This window comes from Gavia stellata, chromosome 5, assembly GCF_030936135.1.
Source record: "Gavia stellata isolate bGavSte3 chromosome 5, bGavSte3.hap2, whole genome shotgun sequence".
NCBI classification, from domain to species: Eukaryota; Metazoa; Chordata; class Aves; order Gaviiformes; family Gaviidae; genus Gavia; species Gavia stellata.
The window spans coordinates 63,942,184-63,968,248 of NC_082598.1; the positions used below are offsets into that span (position 1 = coordinate 63,942,184).

General features: G+C 46.9%; 1 protein-coding gene across 1 annotated transcript; it reads left to right on the plus strand.

Moving 5' to 3' along the window:
• Positions 1-269: 269 nt before the first annotated feature.
• LOC132317152 (syntabulin-like) lies at positions 270-24,078 on the plus strand. Its single transcript, XM_059818234.1, is given in 8 exon segments — positions 270-381; positions 16,125-16,244; positions 18,411-18,513; positions 20,428-20,691; positions 21,599-21,733; positions 22,969-23,485; positions 23,516-23,883; positions 23,885-24,078. Coding segments are annotated over 8 exon segments (1,773 nt in total). The 3' UTR covers positions 24,039-24,078.
• The last annotated feature ends 1,987 nt before the right edge of the window (positions 24,079-26,065 follow it).

Consider the following 26,065-nt stretch of genomic DNA (forward strand, 5'->3'; position numbering starts at 1 on the left):
CACCGGCAGCGGCATCGAGCAGCAAGGCGCGCACCAGGGAGTGTGCCAAAGCCAAGCAGCCGAGCTGGCTGCGCCTGTCACCCACGGGGGGCCAAACCCCATGTGAGGGGCTGCCGCAGCAGCTGCACGTGCCGCCGTGGCTGCCGCGACCTTCTGAAGAGTCTGTGCTACCCCTCGGGCCTTGGGGTCCTCACGGCTGCACCCACCCCACTGGAGGAGCAGGAGGAGTCGGTGCCCATCACACCTGAGCAGCGGCCCTAGCGCAGCGCATGAAGAAGCTGGCCCAGGAGAAGTGGGAGCGGGCGGCCCTGCAGAAGTCACTGGGCCAGCGGCAGTTTTTTGTGCAGAGGGAGACCAACATGGAGACAGCCAGCGAGTACGGTACCCATAACCCGCCACTCTGGCACCGTCCCCCGTAGCACCCGCATGCAGAGGACATCTGGAGGCAGAGACCTGCACCCACATGCTCCAGCCCCAGCCCTCTCCCAGATCCCCCTTTTTGGCTTAATTCATTAAAAGAGTTGGCTCTTTGCTTTGTAGTGCCTCTCTCTGCTGGCGGTCATTTGCACAGCGGGAGGGGGGATGGGGGGGTTAATGCAGCCCCTGCCCACCCCGCGGGTGGCTGAGCTGGGCTGGGGATGGCCACCGAGAGGATGGGTAGATGGAGCATTGCTCCGGGTGGCGGGCACCCGTGGGAGACATCACGCTGATCAGCATCAATGCCAGGAGGACAGAGGCCTCCATCGCTGCCCCAGTACCAGCATCACCGCCCCGGTACTGGCATCACTATCACTGCCCCAGCACCAGCATCACTGCCAGCGAGCTGGATCTGACCCTGGGAAGGAGCTGCGGGAGCCCCGGGGGAGCAGGCAGGGACTGGCTGAGTGCAGAAGACTCAGCTGGCACCTAGCTGGCGAGGGGGCATCACTGCCCGGGGCTAACACGCCGAGATCCCGGAGCTGCCCAGCTCTCTCCAGCCCCTCTACGGCCTTGGCCGGCCCTGCTTGGACCTCGTCTGGCAAAATGCCCTGCCCACAGGTGAGCCCCGAGCCCCATTTGCTTGCAGTAAGCACACTGATCTTTCAGGAGGGCTTGATTTCCCCTAAGTGGGGCACTTACACCGCTTCTCATGGCCCCCCTCCCTCCAACAGTGTTGTTTCTTGATGGGTTCCGAGGGGGTACCTGGCCCCCCGTGGTACGTAAGGCAGCCACTGTAGCATTGGCAATTGTTTTGCTCATTACTCTTTCTTTCTGACTATCCCTATTCCGATACACTTGCCAGGCAGCCTCCAACAATTTCTCTAAATCTCTCATATCTGTCCCTTGCACTTTCTGTAACTTTCTCCTGATATCATCCACCGACTGTCCCAAAAGCAGGAATGTCAAATGACCCTTTCCCTCCCGAGAGGTAGGGTCTAAAGGGGTATATTTCTGCATTCCTTCTTTTAATCGGTTCAAAAAATCAGCAGGGGATTCTTTTCTATCTTGTTTAATTTCATACAATTTAGACCACTTCACTGATTTTGGGACAGCATTTCTCATTCCATAAGCAATCCATTCCCTGTACCGCGCTAACAAATTCCGGGCTCCCGTCTGATTAGGGGCCCAACCAGGATTAGTAATCGGAACATGGTTATCCACTGTTCCGGGCAGAGTTCCAGCCAAAACCAGAGCCTGTACCTGGGTTCTAGCCGCTCTCACAACCATCTGCTTCTCTGACTCACTAAACACCGCATCCAACATTGCATCCACATCTTCCCAATCAGGGCCCTGGGTTTTAACAATCAATTCAAAGCCTTTAGCAACCTTTTCGGGGTCATCCCGGTAATCACCTGCAGTAGCTCGCCATCCCTCTAAATCTGCTAAAGCGAAAGGTACTTTAATTCTGACAGGTCCTCCCATTGCCTGTCTTAGTGGAGCCTGTATGATAGGTCCCACTTTACTTTGCATTCTGGTAATGATGGGAGAAAACTTAACATTAATCTCTTCCCTTTCCCTTGCCTCTGATTCTTCACCCCCAACAGTGCCAGCATCTCCTTCTCTATCACCTTCTCCTTCTGGTGGAGGCAAGCAATCCTCTAATCTCTCATTCTGTGAACCAATCTTTAAACATCTTTGCCCAATGCTGCAAGCCGAGCAGCATCTTTTTAGCTTCCTATTTTGCTTCTTGTTCTCTTTTTCTATCGCCAGGACCATAGGGTCCTGGGGTGCTAAATTGATTCCGCATTCTTTTTGCCATTCAGGGTGATTTCGCAAAGTGAAAAACGTATCTGCATAAACCCCTTCATCCCATTTTCCTTCTCGGCGCAGAAATAACATAAGCTGCAACCAAGTGTTGTACCTTAAAGTTCCGTTAAAAGGCCATTTTTCTCCATCATCTAGCTTGTCTAAAGGCCACCACTGGTTACAATATTTAATGAAGGTCTCACGATTTACAGTCCCTCCAGGTGGTCCCCCGATATCTTTCTAAAGTGGTCTAAAATGCAGCCCAAAGGGCTCTTTTTCAACACTCCGCCTTGTTGGTTCCCCATTCTGAATTTATAGGACACAAGGACAGGGGTCGGGGCACGAACACTACACACAACTAACAATTACTATCACAGGTAAAATAACAACCATTAACTCCAACCATTAATTACCAGAGGTCCTTGTCTGCCCCCGCGAGGATCCGCCGGACCGGTGGGTCCCTCCAGAGAATTCTCCGGGGCCGGCCTAGGGAGTCGCCGACTCAGAGGTTCCTGCAGCCGGACAGAGATTGTCCCATCGGGGTCGCCGAAACTGAAACAACAAAGTAACTCAGTAACAACTAGTTGGTTATTAAGCAGGCATCCTTTAATACAGCGCTGGGCAGCACTGGGGATTTGTCCACCACGAGTGCTCCAACGGGTTAGCAAAGCACCTCAGTTCAGATACAGAAACATCATACATATTCATCAGGATTCTAAAAAGGGCGGTCTCATGTGGATGAGTTCCTGGAATTCATTTGCATAGTCCAAGCATGCGCAGTAAAATTAGGATTAGGGTCTTTTCACCCTCCGGTGGTCGTTCATAGCCTTCCTCACACCGTCTGCTAGTTGAACTTCGGGCTTCCTTTGTCCATACATGGTCATGGAATTGGCCCATCCATCCTTTGGCCTCGGAATGTTACAAAAGGGTCACTTTGAACTAGTTCTTTGGCACTTATCTTGACACAAACGTCCCGAGTCCCTGTCATCAAGGATATACTCAGGAGGCATAATGAGCTACCTCAAGGCCCATTTGATCTTGTCAGGAAGGGAGTCAGACGTCTTGAGACATCCTATTATCAACTCTACTCAGCAAATAACTAAAACTATGCAAGTAAAGCTTTTATGTATGACAGTAGGGTCTCAGCCAGGGACCGTCAGTGATTTAACCCTTCATTCACACTCACTTTGTCAAATGTTTTTCAGCTGCAGTGAGACTCAGTTACTGTGATTTGTATGCTCCTTATCTAACATATTGACAAAAATGCCATATGGCAAGGGGATATTTTCATGAGTTTCGTAGGTTTTATTGAGAATTAAAGATGGTATAGTGTGGTATTACTGGATCTCTGTATTCTGCTCCCCCCATCCAGAGCTGGAGTATCACAATGAAAACAGGGAATATATTTAGGTGTTATCGAAGTGTTTCTCAGCATTTCAAATGGCTACTGCAGTAAATTATTTCTATAGCTTTTCTCCCATCCCCGTAGTAAAATGTGTGCACAGAAATGGATTTCATACTTAATTTTTATTCTTATTTTTCTTTTGATAGGCAATCCTCAGGTAACACACAATTCTAAAGTCTTGGGATGCTCTAAAACAAATATTGCAAGCATGCCTGCCATCTTTTTTTTCTGTTTTAAAATCTTTCTTTGGACCAGGGATTTTCTTGCTGAGAGAACACACTTTTGCGTGGGTGTTCTCCTGAGGCTTGGAGGGAATATAATTAAAACTGAGTCTGAGGTTTTATTCTAAAATGTTCTAGTCTTTCATATTGCAGTAAGTAGACTTGTTGAAAAACAGAGGGGGATGTACTGTTTACATTTTGTCTGTTCTTCAAGAATTCAAAGAGATACTTTGCATAATCAAGGAAAACTTGATTATTGGACTTGGAGATTTTTTCCACTTGAAATCTCAATGCAATAAACAATACTACAGAGCAGAGCACAGCAGTCATGGAAATGTAATTATAATGTATTTTGCTTGAAAGAATCAGGTTTATGACATTATTGAGGAGAAATTGCATTTATGGAAACAATGGTTTAAAATATTTAAATCCTTTGAAATACACAAATTTTCTGTTTAAGAATAAAAATACCAGTCTTGATGACATTTTTCTAGGGAAGGAATGGTTCATAATTGCGATTAGAGCAGTTTATCTGGGTAATCTTTCAGGAATCATTCAATACAAACAGGGATTTTTTGTGTGGGAGGGTAGTTTTTGTCCTTGTAAATACAGTACAGTACAGTATTTATTTTAAAAGGTCTGTCTTTCATTGTAGCACCCTCTATGAATGACACTTCTGCTGGGCTGTGCTCTGTCCTGACTAACTTTCCTTTCTTTAGTAACCAAAAGAGGAACCTGACAGCAAACTTCAAAGAATGCTATGTTCTTAGGTGATTAACCTAATCACAGGATGCCCTGGAATGAACGGGCACATCAGCATGGGACACAGCTGATCTGCTTTGGTTTTTTGGGGCATTTGAGAGTGCTGGAGATACTTGATAATACTTACCTGAGGAGAAAGCCGTCCCTATTTTGTTTTAGTAAAACCCTGCTTGCTTTTTAACAAGTGGCAGTGCTGAATGGTATGGAGTATGGTGGTATGTAGTCATCTTTTCAGAGCAGTGTCATGAGCGTGTCTTTGCTTGTGGTGTGGGTGCCTGTTGCTCTCCCATCTCTGCTGCTCACGGTGGGAGGAGGGGAGTCGCTTTCAGAGAAGCCTCCCTGCCCTCCTGCTTGTGAAAGTCTTGTAGGGTCTAGTTTAAAGTGCATTGGCTTGCACATTGCTTTCCCTGCTAAGTACCCGCTTGCAGAATTTGCTGCATTCTGGTGTTTGGCAGCCCAGAAATGAGTCGCTCTGCTTTATTTTTCTTCTGTATCGCAGTGTAGTAATGCTGTTCGTCTGTTGCAGCATCTTCTGACGAGCTTGAAGCTAAGGTGAGGAAACTAGAGCAGACTGGTCACCAAGTGGGCTTCTCTGTGATACAGAGTGGGGACCCGTTCTCAGATGTCTTTCAAGCTTGATGGTAAGAAACTCAAGTTGCAAAGCAAGAGTATTGTGGAGGTGAAAAGTTGAACAGAAGCAAAATGTGGTAGAAACCAATGCCGTGGTTAGCTGACACCTAGTCCAGATTTCACAAGCTAGTGTAGCGGTAGCTTGTGTTCACACTCGTGCTCAGTGGCGATGCGGGATGCTTTGACCTGACTGAAACCCATGTGTAGCCTGTTCTCCCTTCTCCTAGCTTTTGTGATGTGCGTATCCTGCCAGTACCAGTACCTGGCACCTCCTGTCTGTCTGTCTGACAGGTCTGCTTGCACGCAGCCACACAAAATGGGGACATCCAGCAGCAGCACCTCAGATTATTCTAGAATAACCTTTGCTTTGAAATGCATTACTTCTTGCTAGAAAGTGGGAAAAGGCCAAGGCCAAAATACCTTCCACTTGATGCATTTAATAAAAATTCATCTCTGTTCTTAGATCTGCCTATTCTATCCCAGGCTTATTGCATTCCTGAAGGGCAATCTCCTTGGTTCCTTCCTCTCTGCCTTCCCAAGGTGAATTCATTTGGTAGGGTGGAGGGATTCCCCTTTCTGCTTGGTAAAGTCAGTGTCGTATCTGGTGCTTATGGTAGCATCTTGCATTTGGGAAAAGCAAGCGAGGAACACTTGTTGCCTGTGGGGAGGCCAGTAGCAAGGTTTGTAGTTGTTGTGGACCCTTGCAGAGCAATATCGCCTCTGAGCCATCCTGAGATAGCTGTCCTGAGTCCACATGCTTTCCCTTTGCTGTATGTGGTTCTCTGTGCTTGAAGCATAGTCCTGCCGGCAGTTATATTTAAATGGGAATGCTTTTAGGAAAGATTATTTCTGTAAAAGTACTGATATTTTATAATTCTGTAAATAATGATATCTGTCTGTAGATTTCTATAAAATAGATATAAAGACTCTTCTATTTAGCCCGAAGGGGTATGTCTCTGTATTAGATACTGCCCAAGAGTCTGACCAGTTCACTGAGTTCCTGGGTGCCCTCCACAACAGGGTGAAAGCAAGGTTAGCTGAATGTGCTTCCTTCTTCCTGCCAGGGGAAAGAAAGGTGGGGGGAAGAACTTGAGCTGAACACGGCCAGCTTTCCACAGGAGGAGCTGTCCTGTGTCTTCTCATGTTCCTGCCAGCCCTGTGCTTTCCAGAACTGTTTTACTTGCCCCATCTGGCCTCAGATGGCTTCAGATGGGAAGACCTAGCCTTGAAACTCTGCCTTCCTTTCTGTTACCTGTTTGCAATGGCTTTAGTGTGGCCTAGGCTTGCCATGCTTTTGTTCTCTAGAAGTGATGGAAGGTAAGGGTGGTTGTCTCCAGCAACTCCCCTGATGTCCTAGGAGCAAGTGTAGTGCTCTGCAAACGCTTTTGTAGAGGTCTTAACATGAGCAGTTGCTGGTGATGAATTGGGAGAATACTGGAGTGACGTGAGAAATCTCTGGGGATTCATAGAATTTGGTAGCGGGGGGGGGGGGGGGGGGTGGGGTGTCCTCCTGATGCCATCTGGTCTGATTTCCTGCTCGGAGCAGGTCCAGTCAGATCATGTTGCTCAGGGCTGTGTCCAGTCCCTTTTGGGGTATCTCCAAGGAGGGAGATCAGCATCATCTCTGGCAACTTGTTCCAGTGCTTGGGCACCCTCGTGATGAGCAACTTTCTTTGTCTTGAGTCAGAATCTGCACCTTGTCCATTGCCCCTTGTCCATCCAGTGTGCCCCTCAAGAAGAGTCTGGCTTTGTTTCCTCCAGTGAGGGAGAGAAGTAGGAGAGAGAAGTGGGGCAAACACCCCCCCAAAACACACACCCAACCCCCTGCCCACACACCTCTGCCCTGTGTAGCATCTTCTCTAGCTTTTCCTTTGTCCTTTGCCAGTAAGTTCCCTTCCTGTTGAGCAGTGGCTTGCATTTCCCTTAGCTTCCAGTAGCCTTCCAGAAGTCCTTCCTGTTGTCCTTCATCTCTTCCTAGTTTGCCTCCAGCTAAGCTGCGGCTTTCCCCAGTCCATTCCTGTATGCTTGCGCGATGTCTCTCTGTTCCTCCTGGGTATCCCATCTCTGTCTGCGCCTCGTGTGTTCTTCCTTTTTGGCGTTTGAGGTGTCTCAGGAGTTTCCTGTCCGTCAGTGCTGGCCTTCTGCTACTTGTGACGGACCCTGTGTTTTGGCACGGACCCTTCTGGTGCCTGGGGAGGTGGGGGCTGTGGTCCTTGAAGTTCAACCAGTTGCCCTGGGCCCCTTTGCCCTCCAGGCCAGTCTCCTGTAGGCTCCTGCCTAGAAGCTCTTCAGGAAGCGGCAGTCTACTCTGCTGAAGTCCAGCATTGTGATCCTGCTGGTTTGCTCACTTCCCTCAGTTTTTTAAATTCTACAGCCGAATGGTGGCCGCAGCCCAGCGTGCCCTTAACCTTGGTCAGTTTTTCTGTGTCTGTGGACAGGGAGTCCAGCGGAGGGTGGAGACGGGTGCCCCGTCATTCTGCTTTCACACATGGGGTGTGAGACGATATTGCTCTGTGCTGCTGTCCCCTGGACGCCTCCTCGCTGCCCCCGGCACCGTGCCTGCAGGGTCGGAGAAGGCTGTGGTGGTGTATGTGGTTGCAGGCCTTCCTCACTGGGTTAGCCAGCCTGCTCACAGAGACTCTCTTGTGCGCTCAGTCGAGGAAGCCCTGTCCCTGGGCCGGCAGTCCTTATTCCTTGTGCTCCTTGAGGAAGGGTCCTGTGGTCATAGGAGCCGAAGCCCTGACTGTGCCACCAGCCCGGTGGTGCTAAGCAGCAGGATGTGTTTGCTCCTACTTGAGCCTTCCTGAGGACAATCCTGCCAGAGCCCCGGGCTCTTCCCCCTGGATGTCATTGAGATGAGGGCCTGATGAGCCTCCTCAGCCTCCCTGGAGCATCGTGGCCCTGAGCACCCAGTGAGCTGCAAGCCACTGGAAACTTCAGGCCAGGTTGGCAGGAGGGTGCCTCTACCTGGCTGCAAGAGGAGAGCTCTGATAGCTGCCAGCCCCCGGCAGCCTTGCCTTGCCTTGCCTCACCCTTCTGCCTGTGCTCTACAGAGAGGGCATTGCCTGTGTACGGGCAGGAGCGCCCCACCTTCCCCTGCCTCTCTGGGTCTGTTGTGCAGATGAGCAGTGTATGTTCTAAGTACAGAGATACCTCTCTGCTCTATAGACAGCCTGTATTCCACATACAGGCAGAAGAGCCTCATACTTACTACCTGCGTGCACCAAGTCTTTGCTCTGCCAAGAGAAAAGCCTCACCTCCCCTGTTTGTGTGCTTCTATAGGCAGAGTGTGCCTGATGTATGGAGACACTCCCCAGATGTCACACACAGGTGGGTGGGAAGGCCCTGCCTCACCTGGCCCGTCTCTGCTCCATCACCAGAATACGTTTTGCATCCCAACAGGAAAGTGGTGTGTAGTGCTCTCCATATGTATTCTCTGTACAGCCATTTTATAGTCTGTATGGTGACAGAAAGCTATTGCCCCACCTTCATATTCTGTTGGTTTCTGTTCTTTATACAGCCAGTTTTCATTGCATAAGCAGACCCAAAAGCCCTGCCTTGGCAGTATCTAGTCCATGAGTAGACATGCTTTGCCTGCATGCAGTCTATCTACAGAAGAAACAGAGTCTGTATCTGGAGAGAAAAGCCTCACCATCTCTTTTCTGATAGGCAAAGTATATCCTGGTATACGCTGCATACTGAGAAAGCAAGCCTGGCTTTGCCCGTCCATGCGTAGTCTTGAGGAAGACAGTATGTAGTCTGTATAGTGACAGAAAAGCCTCCCCTTGTTGCTGGCATGTCGTGTGCACACAGATGGTCGTTATTAGATGTAGAGGTAGGTGAGGCACTGCCTTTCTATGTACATGTGTTATATTGAGCCCATATATTCTCTATGCAGACAGAAAAGCCTCTCATCACCTTGCCTGCCTGTATTCCACATATGCATAGGCTGTATTCAAAGAAAAGACTGACAAGCCTTCCTCTCCTGTCGAATATATTCGATAGAGATAAACCAAATCCTCTCTTCAGCCCTGTGTGTATTTGGTAGTTAGGATCTCTTGTGCGTACAGACAGAAAAGCGTGACTGTATGGGTCTTCTATAGTCTTCTATGGAAAGAGGCTCTCTTCTGGAAGCAGAGAAGACCTGCCTCAGCTCTTTGTATCTACTCTACACAGAGTTAGGACATATTCTATATAAGGGCAATACGTGAGCTCTATGCAGACAGAAAAAACATACCTTGCCTTTCTCTCTGTGTATGTCTGCATGTAAAGTGTGCGTATTCATGTGCATGTGTTCCAAGTCAGGACAGCATATGCTCCACACACAGAGAAAAATGACCCTCCTCCCTTGGCCTTGAAAATGTCTGTGTTCCGTGCAGAGACAGTATTGATTCAACATGAAGACATCGACATTCGTATTCAACATAAAGACATGAAGCGTAGCTTCCCCTTACCTGACTGTTTTGTGTAGTATGTACACAATTAACACATTGTATGTCTATTCTGCATGTTCTATGTGTGTGTTCTGTGTAGAGAGTGCATCTACGGAGAGAAAAACATGGTTGTGCTTCCTGTGTCTGTATACTTTTTTTATGCGTAGATAATCTATCTTCTGAATCAAGAGAGGAAAAAAGCCTCAGCGAGGTGAGGTCAGCTGAGGCTTCTCTTCCTGCAGGCAGAGAATATAGTGTCTGTGGGTGTTCTGTATAGACCGTGCATGGGGGGGTGTGTATCTGAGTTTGCAAAAGACATATATTTATGTGTATCTCTATGCGTCTATGCGTATGATTCTGTTTATACTTGCTGCTTGTTTTCTGTGTATATTCTATGCCTATAAAGGTACCGAGATGGTGTCACACCTGTGTGTATTCTATATCCAGACAGAAGTTCCCTCGCTTGGGCAATGCAGGACTTGTTCTGTATGTAGACTATACGCAACCTACAGATAATGTAAATAAAATGAAGAAAGCTTCAGCTAAGCAAGGTGAGGTTTTTTTGCTTCAGTGCAAAATACATACTTTCTTGTTTATGCCTTGTTCACAGGTGCAAAAACCTCAGCCAGACTCTTCTGAGTGTAGGCAGTAAACATAGTGTCTAGTTCTATTCAAGCTGTAGATGGAAAGCAGGGACATAGTCGAAACCCTTTTGTCAGTCTGCCGAGTCTCTGCTGTCTGAACGTCTTCTACCTTCAGCCTGGGGAGCTCGGCTGAGCCTTCTGTATTGCCATAGATGTGGACTTTGTGCTGCTTGTGTATCTCTTGGGTAGCAGGTGAGGGCGAGGTGAGAGTGACCAGAGGAGCAGGGAGGTGGCTCCCAGGTGAAACAGGAGCTCTCCAGGTGGTCATTTAAAGGGGCTGAGGGGAATGTTTTGGGGGCCACCTTGTATCTCGGCCAGAAAGGGCCTTCTGTGAGTTGCAGGTTTCTTCAAAGGCGGAGAAGTGGATTGCGCCCCTGCGCCAGTGCCACCTGTGAAGGGTGAAAGCTCACTAGGAAGCATTAAGAGTGGTGGGCCACAGAGTTGACTAATCCCTGTGCAATAAACAGGAGGGGTCTGGGAAGAGGTGCGGCATTTGTGTCCTCATCAGGTGTAGTCCGACTCTGCGCAGGCAGCCTTTCCGTTGTGGGAATGTGCAGCGTGGCTTTTTGGCACAGCAAAACGAGGGAGAAATGAGGACTTTCCCAGGAACCCCTAGGAGATGAAGAATTGGGATGCATTCAAGGACTTTCACAGGACTTGCTAGGAATGACTGTCTCTAGGAGACTGCAGGAACATTGTACAGCTGTTGGCTAGGAATTTCCAAATGGGAATAAAAATACCTGTTCCACTGCTGTTTTCTAGGATTGCCCACAGTCTGGGATTGCCCACACTAGTTTTGAAGCGTGTGAGGAGCACATCACCATATGGCTCTGGAGGAGGGCTTCACCACCTGGTTGTTTTTCTTGCAGTCCTGCGCCGTTTGGTTTTTTGGGAGCTGTCCTGCCTGGGACTTTCTGGGAATGTAGTGGTTCAATGAATCCTCCAAACACCATGAGCAAACGTGGCAAGCAAAAAGAGAAGTCCCAGACTGCCACTTCCAAGAGACTCTTTTCCACCCCCTTGCTGGTCTTCTCTTTGTGCCCGTGCAGCTGTCTTCTGCAGATGTCTGCTCAGCAAACAGAACCCATGAAGCAACCAGCTCAAAACCAACCCACCAAACCGAGGCTTATTTTTGGAAGCCTCATTTTGTTACCCTGCCTAGTCAAGCTCTTCAAGTCCTCCTCCTCCTCCTCAAAACCAGATGGCCCAAGGACTATTTCATCCAGTCCTGGAAGCGACAGAGAGGATCTGAATCCTTTTTTCTGAAAGGTAGATTAGAACTTTTATACATGGATAAATACAGTATTTTTAGGCTATAGGAGTAGATTTGTTGCCCCCTTCCCTGCAGATCATGCCACTTTTCTGACTTGCACAATTATAGCTACTCTGTTTCTTGTAGTGAGATAGTAAACCTGTCATTTAGTCAGAGAAAAGACGCAGGTCAGTCAGGCATGCTCCATCTTAAGTGAATGCACGTAGGACTCCATCTACTTAGTTTGATGGTGTTGATTAATTCTTTCCTTTGCAAATTCTCCAGAGCCTTGCATACTACTGATGTCAAACCCATTAGGCTATAGCTGCGCAGCTGCCTGACTCCAGTTCTTTGGGGAAATGTTTTCTGTAGCTCACTAACAAATCTGCAAAGTCAGAGGTAGAAGATGTCGGAAGTTCTTGCTCTGAGATAGGACTTCAGTTGCATGGGCGAGTTCTTTCTGAATTCTGAAACAAGTTCCCTGACTGCTTTGATCCAGCCTGCTGAACTCAGTCCTTGCTTCCTTGTCCCACATGTACATTCCTGCTCAAGATCATTCTTTTTGTTTAAAAAGGAGACAAAGGATTTGTTTGAAGATCATCTACATACAACTCAAAACTGGGAATCTCCCTGCCTGCCTCCTGACCTCTTTCCTCCTGTCCTTTCTTTTCATCTTGGTGAGGCTGAAGACTGCTCTAGTTTGATTTCTCTTAGGACCTTCCCCCGGCTGTTTGTGGTTCTAACGCTTGTCATTCTATTCCTGCAGTTCTTCTCCCTGTGACACGGCTACCTCGTCCCCATTCCCAACTGCCTTCCTCTCTACCCTCTTGAGTTTCTTAAAGAAGACTTTGGTTCAGACATCTTCCCCCCAAAACCTGAACCAGGTGAGGGCAAAAATGCGTCTGCCAGACGGCCAGTTGCTGCTTCCAGAATTGCCCCCGGTATCTTTTGTTTTGTTCTCTGCTCCCTTTGCACGCGGGACTGTGGCCTCTCCCCGTTTGTCTTTCTGTTGCTGAATTTGACTAGAAATCATCTGGTAGCACTGAGCAGAGCTTTTCAGTGGCCAGTGTGTGCCGACCTTCCAGAGCACTTCAGCTCCAGTCATAAATACCAGACTGGCCAGCATGGGCCTGTATGTCAGGGGAAGGATCCATACAGGAGATGTCTCTGGATCTGGCAGCCTTACATACTGCTGGACTCTGCCTCTCTTGAAAACGGCGATTGCCTGAGCCGTTGGGCAGCTCCTTCAGGCTCTGTAGGGGAAGAGAGCGAGCAGCAAGGTCGTGTTCTCGAGGATCTCGGCTTGAGAATGCCGTTTATGGAAGAGCCTCCTCCTAGACCTTGTCTCTTACAAACGGCTTGCTTAAGCAACCCTCTGTGGTGCAGGCTGCCTGGAGACCTTGGGAAGGACCCATTGCTCGTGACCAGCTGTTTCTCCATCCCTGTGCTTGGCGTATGGAAGCTGCTCTCAGCGCTGATGCTGGGAGGTCTGAGGCCTTCCGTAAAAGCTCTGAGTTATCTGCTGGCTCTGGTTTTCCCAGACTGTGCATCAAGTACAGCTTTGTTGAGCCTCAAGTGGGGCTCTTGTTCTTGTCCAGACTTTTGCTCTGACACCATCAAGTGCGGAGGACTGGGATTTTTCAGAAGCACCATGTTTCTCTTTGGGCTTCCTGGGGAGGGGTTGCAGTTGTGCAAGGCATGTTGGGGAGCTCAATCTTCCTTTGGGATGCTCTCTGTGGGACTGGAGGACAACTTATTTGAGCTGCCTGTATTTCTGGAAGGCTTACCCACATTTGCCTTCCATCAGAAATACTGCTTAGTGGAACTTGGTTTTAATTAATAAAAAAGGGCGGGGAGGGAGGGGTGTGTGAATAGCAGAGTGTGAGTGTACAATGAATGATCTTCTCCTGTTTAGAGTAAATGGTTTTATCATTAAAAATATCCCTTCAGTGTTCCAAAATCAGTTCCCTTAAAGATTGAAGTGCTTGCTGATGGATTCCTAGCTGACAAAATCCCCTCCCAGCTTGCTTCAATATGAAATCCTCTTTAAAGTGGCATTGAGATTATCTGGCGTGATTTCCTTCAATTAATCATACTTGTCTAAAGCCTGTATTTTTGTTCCTAAATACTAGGATCAGAAGTTCATAGAAACATCTTCTGTGTCTGGTTTAAATGAGTTAAAGCTCTTGTCATGTCGGGTTGAGGGTTTCTAATGTTATTTTTTCCTCTTTCAGAGGGAGATGAACACGCACATCTCGCCCTCCAGGAGCGAGGACGCCGTGTCCGGGTTCAAGCCCGTGCTATCCTCAAAGCTTGCGTCCTGGAGTTGGGCATGGAGGGGCGTCACCCTGGGAAGGTGTGGTGTGCTGTAGCAGTTGGAGCTGTGAGGTCTGGAAGGCACCAGCGCTGTGAAGTCTGGTGGGTGGTGGGGTGGATGCGGCTGTTGGGGGGTCCGTCATTTGCATAGCCCCGCCCTCCCCCGCACGCTTCAGAACGTTCGGGTTCCGGTGGCAGTTTGTGAGTGGTCCCTCCCAGTTGGCTCAACGGACCCGGCACAGCCAGTAGATCCCGTTGGAGCTCCTCTCTCTGGCATAAACCCCTCCGTGTTGGAGATTTAGAAGAGGTGACATTTGAATCTCCAGGTCTCCTTAGATGACCTTCAGGAGCTGTGGGCCGTAGATGGGGACTGTGCCTCTTTCCACTTCCTAAGTGGAACAGCTTTAAGAGGTGAATCTGCCATTTCCCTTCTTCTGGGGGTTACGGGAGCTGTTTGGGAGGTGAGGGAGATGTAAATTCACGGTCTTGAGCCAAATTGGATAGAGCAGAGATGGACTGTCATTTGTCTGACCTCAGTTGTGTATCTGTAATGTAGCTGTAATCGTCTCCGCCTGCAGAAGTGGACTGAGGTCCTATTTTGTTTTAAAGGAGATATAACAAATAAAATCAGTGAGTCTAGTGTGCGGTCTTTCTGCCCAAATATGTAAGCATTTACTTTAGGATAAGGTAAGCAGTGCCTTGAACTCACTGGTTCTACTGAGTAACTCTCTGTTGTCTAAAAATGGGACCGAGGTTGGCTCAGACGCGGGTGTCTACGTTAGAGACATTCGTGTTTAGTCAGATGAATCCCACCCCAGTCTCCTGTGGTCCTCATCAGGTCTCTGACAGCTCTGCTGTTAGCCCTTATGGAAGCCAAGTACAGTCTCTGTCTCTTCTATTTCTCCTTTTTTTAGGGGGGTTTATTTGTTTTTTTTTTCCTTGAACAGAAAGTCAGTCTTGGATATTCAGCTGCAGAAGAAAGTTTGTGTTTCAAGATCATGCTTGGATCTTTCAAGTAGGTCTAATTAGATGCCTTTTCCTCTTCCGTTGATCCCTAATAAGCTTAGGCACTCTCTGGTTTTTTGTCCTGTTTCTGAGGACCGCTGCCCAAGGCGCCTAGCATTGCACAGGGAAATTTCTGTATCATCTCATTTCGCACCATGAGCTTTGTTAGTCAGCAGGAATGAATTATTTTTAGGACATAAGCTAACTAAATTGCACTGAAGTGAAAAAGGTGCTCTGTAGCTTCCAAGAGGTAATATTAGAATATAATCGGAATATAAATATTTTGAGCAAAAGATGCTTAAAAATTTGGTAAAAATTAGTAGCATAGTGCTATTTTTTTAGTTTGGATTTTTATACGTTTTAGATTTTAAAGTTTGAATTTAAACCAATTTAGTTGAATTGATGTGGAAAACATGTTCAAATAGCCAAGCATTTCTTTCAAAGGAGAATAAGTAAAGTAGCACCTACAAAGAGTGTTTCGGCTTTAAAGTGTTTTGTATTTTTGAACCCAAATCTACAAGTTCCTGTTGGATTAAAGTGGCCTAGAAAAATGATCTTTTAATTCTGTGTTGCGATATTTATGAGCCACCCCTGTCTCAAAATGGCTGCTGTTGCTTAGTGGAGACGTAGGCAATTCGTGGTTGGGCTGTGGCCTCTCAAGACATGTATCTCCTTTTGTTCAGAAGACTCTCAGGCTGCAGGAAGCACCCAGACGTCACAGCAAAAATGGAGAATGCAAAAAAGAAGTCAGCAAGTTACAAAGGAGGAATGGGCAAGTAAAAGGCAAAAGCCTGAATCCCATCTGTCCTAAATAATGAACTGCTCAGCCCTGGGCTGGCGGCACAGACCACCTGCAATTCAGGGTGTCGGGCACAAATCTTCCGCAGTTAGGTACTTATCTCCTTCCTCACAGAAAAAAAAAAAAAAGGAGATCCCTTTTACTTAGTTCAGTAAAGGGAAAAGAAACTTCTATTTAGATGTGTTTGCCTCTTGGAGGATGGACTTGAGGACAGAGGAGAAGGGTGCCCTAACAGCAGGCTGCTTGGCAGGCTGAGGGGATGTGGGGAGTCTGCTCCAGGGAAGCTGTTCCACTTCATATCATTCAGTAACGGTTTTATTGAGGGTTTGAAGCCGAGTTCCCAGCAGGCACACCATAACTCCTTTCTCTCTCTCTCTCTCTCTCTCTCTCTCTCTCTCTCTGGCCCATTGATTGTCTCGATACCGCTCCAGATGTACAGAAAGTGGGATGCCCACCGTTAAAGGGAGGTTCTCGCCTCAGGATGCCTGCCACCTCGAGCTTAGCCTTGCGCTTGGTCCATGAGAAAGCCACGGCTCCGACTGCAAAGCTGAGTGAGTAGGGGATGCAGAGATGGGACTTTTGCAGGGAGCGCCTGAGCCGCCGGGCTGCTGGACAGGGTGAGACCCATGCCAGCCAATTCATCTTTTAGCTCCACATGCCTTTTGGTAGAGATGCAGGTCTTGTGGGGATTGTGGGGACGTGCTCCTGCATCTGGAAAAGATGGCTGAGTTCTGGCATAAGAAGGGCCCTGGGGTTTTGAGGTCAGAGTAGAGGCAGGTATGGAAGATGGCAATAGCTGTGATCTTTAGTCAAAAAAATTCCTTTTTGTATATTCAAGCAGGTTTTTTTTTTCTCTCCTCTGCTAATCCAGTTTGGAAGATGAGTCAAAAAAGAGAAGCCGATGCTACGTACACTGCGCACTCTTAAGTATTTGTTTTAAAATAGGTGTGAGGTCAAGCTAGAACATGGTTTGCAATTTGGGTATTTACTGCAGCAAATTTTCTGCTCTTTCTGACTGTTTTCTGTGACTTTCAGCCAGTTGAACCTCCACAGAAAGAAATACTGTGCATATGAAAGAGGCCATTATGAATCTTCCCTTAGGAGATTTGTGTGTGTGTGTGTGTGTGTGTGTGTATGTGTGTGTGTGCTCTGCTTGTAAACTACAATCTTCATTATTTATGCCAATGTTTAAAACAGCTTTCTGATTCTCTGGTTCAAATATTCCAAACCTACTCCAGCTACATTTTACTATGCACAACTCCCACCGACCATCAGATTTTATTTCAAGTCATTTTTCATGAAAAAACACGCATCGCAGCCAGAATCCTGTGTTGCTGTTACCTGGTTTTCTTCACAGATTTCCAGCTGTATTCCTCCTCCTTGTGACAAACAGTGTGGCCAGTATTTCTTTTTATCTTAGAATACACAAATTCCGGTCATCTCCCTTCCTAAACAGTGCCCTGTAATCCTGTTATAATTGTTGTTGACATTTTTGGGATTCCTGCAGGTTATTAACGCCTTTTTAATGAGAATCCTGGGATTGGAACCGTTTTCTGAACAATGTTTACTCAGGAATTGGTAGATTATTTCTTTTTCTATTTTCCTTTACATCCCCTTTTTTTTTTTTTTTGTCTGACACCTTGTTATGTTCAAAGTGGAACTATGGGACTAACTGATTCGGGGCTTTGCTGCCAAATCAATACATTAAAGAAAACCTGTGTTTCAGACTGAGCAAAGATGATACTCAACCTAAAATATTTAGAATGACTGGGGAGATTTTTTAATGTTTTCACCCCTTTTTAAAAGAAGAAAGAAATTTGACAGTTTTCAAAATTAAACTGTCGTTTCAGACAGAAAGAAAATTCTGGTTTTCCATTTTCTGGCCATGTTTGACTTCAAATCATAAATAGTTTCAGTGTTCGCTGAACTTTGTTTTTTGGTGGCCAAATTACTTCCCTAAAAGTTTTTGTTTCCCTCAGAGCGATTCCTTTTAATACTTTTTGAGCAGTGTTGAGTAGATACGTCTGTATGTTCCTTCTGTTTATGTATCTGTATTTATATGTAGGCATAGAAAGCAAAGGGAATGTCTTTATCTTAGTCATGCACACCTCACTTGATTCCACTGTGGTATAAGGCCATGGGGTAAGTGGTGGTTACTGGGCTCAAAAGTGGAAGCTCGACCATAAAGACCTAAGCAGGTCTTTGCAGAGAGATAGTGGTGGCATTTTGAACATTTGGCCCCTTTAAACACTGGGATTTTACTTGCGTTTATGTACCTAGATACCTAAATCCTGGGGAGGTTGTGTTTTAGATGCCTTCACTCTATGTTTGGTTCTCATTTGACATCACAATTGTGTGTTCCGAATCACTGGGCTTCTGAAGGAGCCACGTGAGCAGCCTCATTCATGTGCTGATGGCTGTGAGAAAGCGAACAGGTTGTCACAACAAATGTTGCTAGCTACATCCTACAATGGCTTCTGTAGCGTGAGGGTTTTGTGTTCAAATGTTTTTTTCTGCTCTTGTTGAAGTGCCAGATCTGAAGACACGTTGAAAATCTGGAACAAGCCCAGCGCTTGTCCTCAGGGATGTTTGAAAATTCATGCCACTTCTAAAATTCACTCAGGACGGACAAAGGAAGGATGCTTGTGATTCATTGTTATTTTGAAAACAAACTTTGAGTTATCATCATGTTTTTACTCTTCCCTTTTCCTTGCCAGGGAGTGAAGCCGATTTCAGGTCTTCAGGCAGCATGGGCGGTATTTCAGCGCCTGAAGTCCATGTGTCTGCTGCTGGAAGCAAAAGATCTTCTTTTTCTCTCAAGTAAGCAAAGCAATCTTTCGTGAATAGTGCAAGCGTCACTAGTGCAGATGTAGACTACTCTGTAAGGTCTTGCAGCTAATACAGACAATATCAGTATTGTGAGTTTTAAAACAATTTGGGTAACGGGCAGTACTTATGTTGATGAGAACTGTGATACGAGAAAGAAGAAGAAAAAAATACAAATGCTGTGTTTGGAGACCAAAACCAAAGAGTTCAAACAGACAGGACTGCTTTCCTGCCCTTTGTGGAAGAGCTGGCAGGCAGGCTGGGACCGGCAGTGGGATAGCCCTGTGCTTAAGGCACACACGTCTCCAAGGTCGCAGCGTGCCCCAGTGTACAGAGGTCGGCAGAATGATGCTTAATGAGCAGTTTCCTATCTGCTTCGTGAGACTGTTGGAAAAATAAATGTTACTGAAGTGCTCTCTAGGTTAAATCTAACAAGTAAAGGTACTGGCTGGGGGAAAAAGCAATACCAAGTATAATATGAAGCCCTAAAATCACCTTACTTGCAGTAAGATGATGTATCGTTTCATAGATTATTGTGCGTTTAAATGTAACTTTACATTAGAGCATGCTGACCTACTTAATTGGACAGAAGCCCTCTGTGAGAATCCTCCTTCCAATGCATGGCTGTGTTATGCACAGTCTGGGCAAATTCTGCCTCACACAAGAGTTGATGCTGTACTGTACCGAGTGGAAAGAGATGTCTCCTCTCCTTTGCAATATGTTCTCTTTTAACTGTTTGGCTTAAGTCGCTGTGAAACGTTTCCATGTTGTCACAAGCCACAGTCCTGCACTTCATTGTGAAATGGTTATAAAATGAGTGAAGTGGTTATAAAATGACCCAAACGGCAGCAGTGCGATGAAGGTCTGCAGCAGCCACTCAGCCACCTGTTCCTTATAAACGGTTCCATTTTCGGAGAAGGGAGGAAACCAAGTCAGACGATTTTGAGAAGAGAACTTGCTTCATAATTCTGTGGTATTTAATTTTTTATGTTTAAGCTTTCTCTTTTGCTGGCTAGATTTGTCTTTTTCCGTATTTTTTTGAAACCAGCCCTTCCGTTACAGTTTAGAAGAACAACTGGCATGAGAGGATGAAGTTAGCGGCGTAGTAGTGCAGAAGGCAAAGCAAGTGAGCAAGTGAGGAATGCCCCTCGAGAAGCTGTCCTCAGAGCACCCCAGCCCTTTGGCAGCTGTCGGGCAGTGCAGATACCAATTGCTTTCAAGCACGTGGTTGACAGTCTGATTCTTTAGTAAAGACTGGGAAAAGAAAGGTAGATATGTATGAGGGAAACTGGAAGGAAGAAAGAAAAGGCTGTGCTTTTCTAATACTCTTTCAGACTGCTCACAGTGGGTTTTGAACTATATCTAAGCAAGTGAATAGCTGACAATGGCAGCTGAAGAAGCCGGTATGCCAAAGGCAGGAAAGAACAGTGGCTCAACCAAAATCTGTTTTCACTGCACGCTGTGATCCTTCAGGCTGCTTGCTGAGGAGCTTGAAAGCAGTCTTACAGCAGACCTCCGTGGACAGGCATCTCTATGCAGACTTGGCTGGGAAAGGCTGCAGCGTGGTTCTTCTGGCACTAGTCCAGGCTGCAGTTCTCTCATTACTTAATGGAGTCAGAGGTTCAGGGAACGTGGATGATCTGATGGAATCACTGGGAATTGTGCTGTCCACTGAGAAATGTGAAAATGGCTGAGGTTTTCCTAGATCACGTAATTCAGACTGAGTGCCCCACAGTCAGTGAAAGAACGTGCAGTGGCTGATGACTTTGGGACTGACTTTCTTCACAGCCACTCACAGTTTCCTGTCTGTTTTAGTGTTTAGACAACTTTGTGTGTAAAATAAGACACATAATGGGTTGCGTGATGAGGATAATCCAATATGCCTTAACCGTGTTGCTTCCCCTGCAGCCGTGGCCCTTATGGTCGGAATGATGGATCCTTATCCTACAAGTCCAGAGCCAGCCCACCTGCTTCCTGTGAAAAGGACCCTTTGTCAAGACTGGGCAAAAGCCAGCTGTGTCCTGCTAACGTCCGCCAGAATCACAGAGCTTCTTCAGCCAGCAGGAGCAAGCCAGGCTCACGCAAAGGAAGCGACAGCAGCTCAGTGATGAGGCAAGTCTTTATTTCAGCATGCCAGTGTTCAGCGCACTGACTTACCGTCTCTGCACGGTAATGTGGCATTGGCTGTCTGGGTTGCCGTGCAGGTCAACTTGCTCCTCAGCATAGGTGTGACTCCTCATATTGGTGGCTCGCCAGTCAACAGGGTGCTCCATCCCCTGTAAAACCTTTATTGTTTCAGCACTGTAAAATTCAAGGTTACTTTTAGTCAAAGCCCTTTGTAGTTGGTTGTCACTCCAAGGCAAGCTCCTTCCTGGGGTTTCATGGCATCAATTCCCATGTGGATTTACTGGTTCTTTTGTATAAGGGTCCTTTCACTTTGGAGAGTCTTGGCTGGGGTAGTATAGAAAATATGATACACTCAGGTGAAAATTCACCCTGCCCAGCCTTAGGCACCTCTCTGTGCAGTTTCCTGTACAGGAAAGAAAACAGATACCTGTCAGAGCATGCAACCCGTATTGCAGAGAAGAAATTGCCACCACACTGCTGCTGTTTCCCTCTCTCTCTCTTAACAGCCAAGCATTATCAGATGCGCACCTAAAGCTAGACAGGATGAATCTAGGTTTCAGGGTGCTCAGCTTCCTACCTGACATGTGGAGCTGAACGCAGTCCCTACACTACCTCACCTGACCGTGTCTGCAGCTGGGTGCCTTTGCCGGTGGCCCGGCTGCCTGCCCTTGGGCACACCACCTGTTTAGGGTGAGGGGTTGGCTGGGTGTTTCAAAGTGAAATGTCTCCCTGCACCGCAGACAAGTATAACAAATAGCAAATTTTGTACTATAGCCACAAATCAGCCATTTCCTCAAGTACTTTGATTTGCCAGAGGGAGTCACTAGTGCGGACACTGAGGAGCCCCAAATGAGTCAAGCTTTGTATCAGTCTATGGGATGTTTTTCTTTTTGCCAGGACTGAAGAACTGTAGGAGTGATGTTATGTGATGTTTGTTTTTTTTTCTTGTCACCATTTCTTGTGGTGACAATCACAGCATGAAGCCAGAAAATCCAGAGCAGTATTTAAATTCTCTGCAGCAGAAAGAAGTTACAGTACGGCATTTGAAAACAAAGCTGAAGGAATCTGAGAGCAGACTTAAAGAAAGGTATATTTCACTTCAGAAATCAGAGTCAGAAAGATTTATGCAGGAGCATTTAGGGGTGGGAGTCCTGAATGTTTTTACTCATTTCTTGGCCACATAAAGTTTTCATTAAGAAATTTGAAATGTGATCAATCTGATTTGGTTGGTTTCAGGTATTTCAGGTTTCATAGTGTGCTCCGTGAATACGTACCATGCAGTTTAGTTATGAATATGGCTGTCTCTTTTTCCCTTTTTTGAACTTCCCTAGCAGAATATTTTTAAAGGGTCATTTTTTACCAGTCTGATTTAGCATTGAGACCTTTTCTACATAAACCAGTTTCTACCTGCAGGTCTCCTGTTCTGCCTTACTCAGTGAAATATGACTACAGCTGTCCCCCTTCTCCCCTAATGAAAGAAAAGCTCTTACACCAACCAGTGTGCCCGCTTGTGGTTTTGTTGCTTAGATATTGAATTTTTCGCAAGAGCCCTTTGTATGGATGCTGAGCAAAGAAGTGACAATGTGCATTCCACAGCAACAGACGTCATCTCTGTCATCTCCTTTACTAAAGCTGCACTCTGAGAGCTGGCTCTCCAGCACACACAGCCCAGGCGGACACAAAGGGGTGTTTGAGTGGAGCCCCAAGGCAGAGTCCCAGGGACCCCTTGGACCAGCTCGGGATAGCCCGACCTCTGCATCTGGGAGGGCTGGATCTCAGTAAGGGCCCCCTCTCCCCACTTGCTTGCAAGTCAAGGCAGCAGCCTCTGGCTCCACGCTGGGCTGGGTGGGTGCAAAGCAAGCCAGGTGCCTGCAGCCCCGAGCCCTCCTGCTGTCTGAGGCCAGTGTTGGCTCTGGCTGTACGAGACAAGCTGCTGCCAGGTACGGGGGATGTATCGAGGCAGCTGTTTCTTATTTACTCCAGGGTGAGGCAATAGGTGAGATGTTAAGTGCTGTACTGGTTGGATCTAACCTAGAGGCCACCACTTGCACCTCAGAATGTCCAGGATCACGGCACAGCCCACAAGGCTGCTGGCTGTGTGGTGAGGTCAGTGACTCCAGTTAACAATCAGCCAGCGTGTCTTGGCAGCTGGTTTGCATCTCTGCCAGCTCTCTTGGAGGCAGCAGCACATGGTGCATGGAGGAATTTGCTTTCTTCTTGGAGCATCCCTGCAGCATAGCCATCCCAGTGCAGTGGAGCCTCATGTTGACTCTTTAACTGACCGGTCAGCAGAAGCGTTACAACTTTTTTATTTTCCTACAGGGAAGTGGAAATAGAAGAACTCAAAGCTCAGCTGGGACGGATGAAGGAAGACTGGGTTGAGGAAGAGTGTCATCGTGTGGAGGCAGAGCTGGCCGCCTTGGAAGCAAGAAGGGAAGTTAAAGAACTCAAGCAGGTTATTGAAAGCGTGAAAAACAGCTTGGCTGAGAAAGACAAAAAAATGCAGCAATACTTCATAGCCATTAGCATTGAAAACAAGAAACTGGAGTCTTTGCTGCAGAGCATGGAGATGGCTCAGAGCAGCTCTGTGAGAGATGAGCAGTGCCTGGAGCACAGGTGTGACTCAGAGGGGAAGCCGTTGGTGTTGTGTGCCACAATGCCAGACAGCCTCACCACAGAGGACCAAGCTCTGGAGGAGGTGGCAGATAGTGGGCTGCTTCTTAATGAGGGCACAGCTAATGGGACTGATTCCTGTGAAGACAGTTTGACCACCATAACCTCTGAGTTGAGTGATCCAGCTCCCTCCAGTTCTGCTGTGACTCAAGAGATGCTTGAAAGTGTTCTGCATGAGAAAGTAACTTCTTTCCAGGAGGAGGAGAAAGTCAGCAATGTGATGGTGGAACAGGCCATCCAGACTGACGTGGTGCCATCTAGCCTAGATGTGGAGAAGCTCATTCAAAACATCTTCAGAGCTGAAGATGCCTGTCATCTAAGCCCACCGTCTTCACTGAAGGAACTGGGTGAATTTTCTCCTGGGAGGTTCAGTGACTCTGGTATCGTAGTGGACTTAACTCCAAGTCATCTAAACACTGCCATCCTTTTGTCTCCTGTGGAGTCTCCCTGCAGGAAGGTGGAGCACGGAGTGAATGAAAACCATTTTGTGAAAGAACGTGATTTTACAGAACCTCATGATGATGAAGCCTTTGGGTATGTCAAGACAGGAAAAAAGAAGAGATACTGTAGCAGCCCCTGTTGTACCAACTATCCTGTGGGCTTTCCGTACTCGGAGAGGAGGAACAGATCCCGTTTACAGTATTGGAGCATTGTTTTGTGTTTGCGGCCTGGTGGCCCTGCACTCTTTACACCATACACCCTTCAAGATGAGAACCTGAAGTCCACTCCATCCCTGGGCACCGGCTGGCTGAGGCAGAGAGAAAGAGGGATGAGAGAGATCGTAAAAAGTTATTGTCTATTCTGGTAGTCCACCATTTTGCTCCTGACTATTTGATTGGCACTATAAATTGTTTCGAAAACATGGTTCTTGTTTCAAAATGAAAAAGCTGAACCCTGTAGTTCCACAAGATGGTTTTAACTGGTGTTTTTAACAGTACTGCTGCCTACAGAAATAGTCTTCCTGCTCCCAGGCACTGTGTCCCTCCCCTGTGCTGATGTCTTTCTGGTGCCAGCACATCTGCACAGTGAACATGACCAGGGAAATCAAGGAGAATTACAGCTAGCACTCTGCCATGTTTGTTTGCTGAATTAGCTTGAAGGTCAATCAGTTTCCCTGGCTGGTTCACTGAGCAAACGTACAAGTGCTTTGCACTGGCTCAAGGGTAGCAGGAGATGCGCATGGGAACAGATGGCCGGAGAAAGGTGGGGTATGTCTTTAGGCAGCACTAACCTGAAACATTTGTGAAACTACAGTGTTAAGTGAGGGACGTGGAGACTGGTTCCCACTAAGGGTATCACTCATGTACTCCAGAAAGGCTGCTAGTGTTTACAATTTGTTGTCCAAAGAGTCAATTCAATTTATAGGTAAAACCCGTATTTCCCAGGAAGCTTCAAGCACATCATTCATGCCTGTCTCGTGTAGTGCTCTTAATCGTTGTTGGGAGTCTTCAAAAGTGTTACAATGCTAAGTATAGGTGTGGATACACTTTGAAGATTGATGTTGTTTTAAAGTCTTAATGAGTTGGAACCTGATAGTCATTTGAGCCCTTTGAAATACTTTGTATAAATGTATGGTGTTTTAACTTACTGTTTGTTTAATTGCTTTATTGTAAATTGCCTTTATAATCACAAGTTCAGTAAAGCATGTTAAAAATGTTAAACGTGTGAGTGTTTTCTTGTAGCAAAGCTATATAAAATAGACCGTCTCAGCTGAGCTATCAGGCACAGGCAGAGCTGGAGGGGGCACTGTGTCAGGGCATAAGGAACCATCAGGACCCGGAGAACACCTCATTTCAGCTCCAAGCGTAAGCACTCAGCCAGAGAAAAAGGCTCCAGCCGGTCTGTGGACACACAGGCCACCTGCTCTGCCGCATCCACGCTGCATTAAAGATGCAAGTGACCTCATCTTTAACCCAATGCAATCTTCCAGAAGCTTGCAACTTCTCCTTTCTGCACTGCCAGGAGAGTATCGGTCTTCCTGGCATTTAATAGAAGTCCAGAAGGCCTCGTTTAACCCGGCCGAGAGGCATGCAGTCTCCATGTGCCCAATGAGATGCCACTGTGACCATCAAACCACGAATTCTCCGTGTCCCAAACTTGAGATCTGTGCCTAGGTCAGATGAGGGCAATGCTATCCAACAGATGAAATAGTGGAGTTTGTCTGGCTCCACCCAACCTTTCATCAACACCTTACAAAGAAGGTAATTCTTACTGTCTTGCTTGCTCAATTACTTCTCTTTTAAACAAAACTTGTGTCAGAACCTACTTATGACTTAGTTAAAATTTCTGGTTTTCTAGGCAGAGATGATCTAGGCAGATAGCTCCCCCCACCCCTTCCCATTCTTTTACAACTTCACTGTTCCCTGTGTTACAAATCTGTAATATAAAAACTCACCTACACAATATACGTAGGTGATCAGACACTTCTTTATTGCAGCGCTGGACGCACAGGGGATCGCTCCACCTCGTGTGCGTGCTTAGTTTCTCTGCTACAAAAGTTATACACAATCAAAGTATACATATTCATCACATTTCCAAGAAACAATTAACATACTCATACCATTTCTGAGAACTCATTAATATATGTAAATGCTCGTGACGCATGTGCCTCCAGGGACACAGGTGGTCATCTAAGGTCCTCTGGTGGTCGTCCATAGTCTTCCTCATGGTGTCCTTTAGTTGAACCCAATCTTTGCGCATGCTCAGGTTGGTTGTAAAATTCCATTCTTGGAATCTTCTTAAGTTT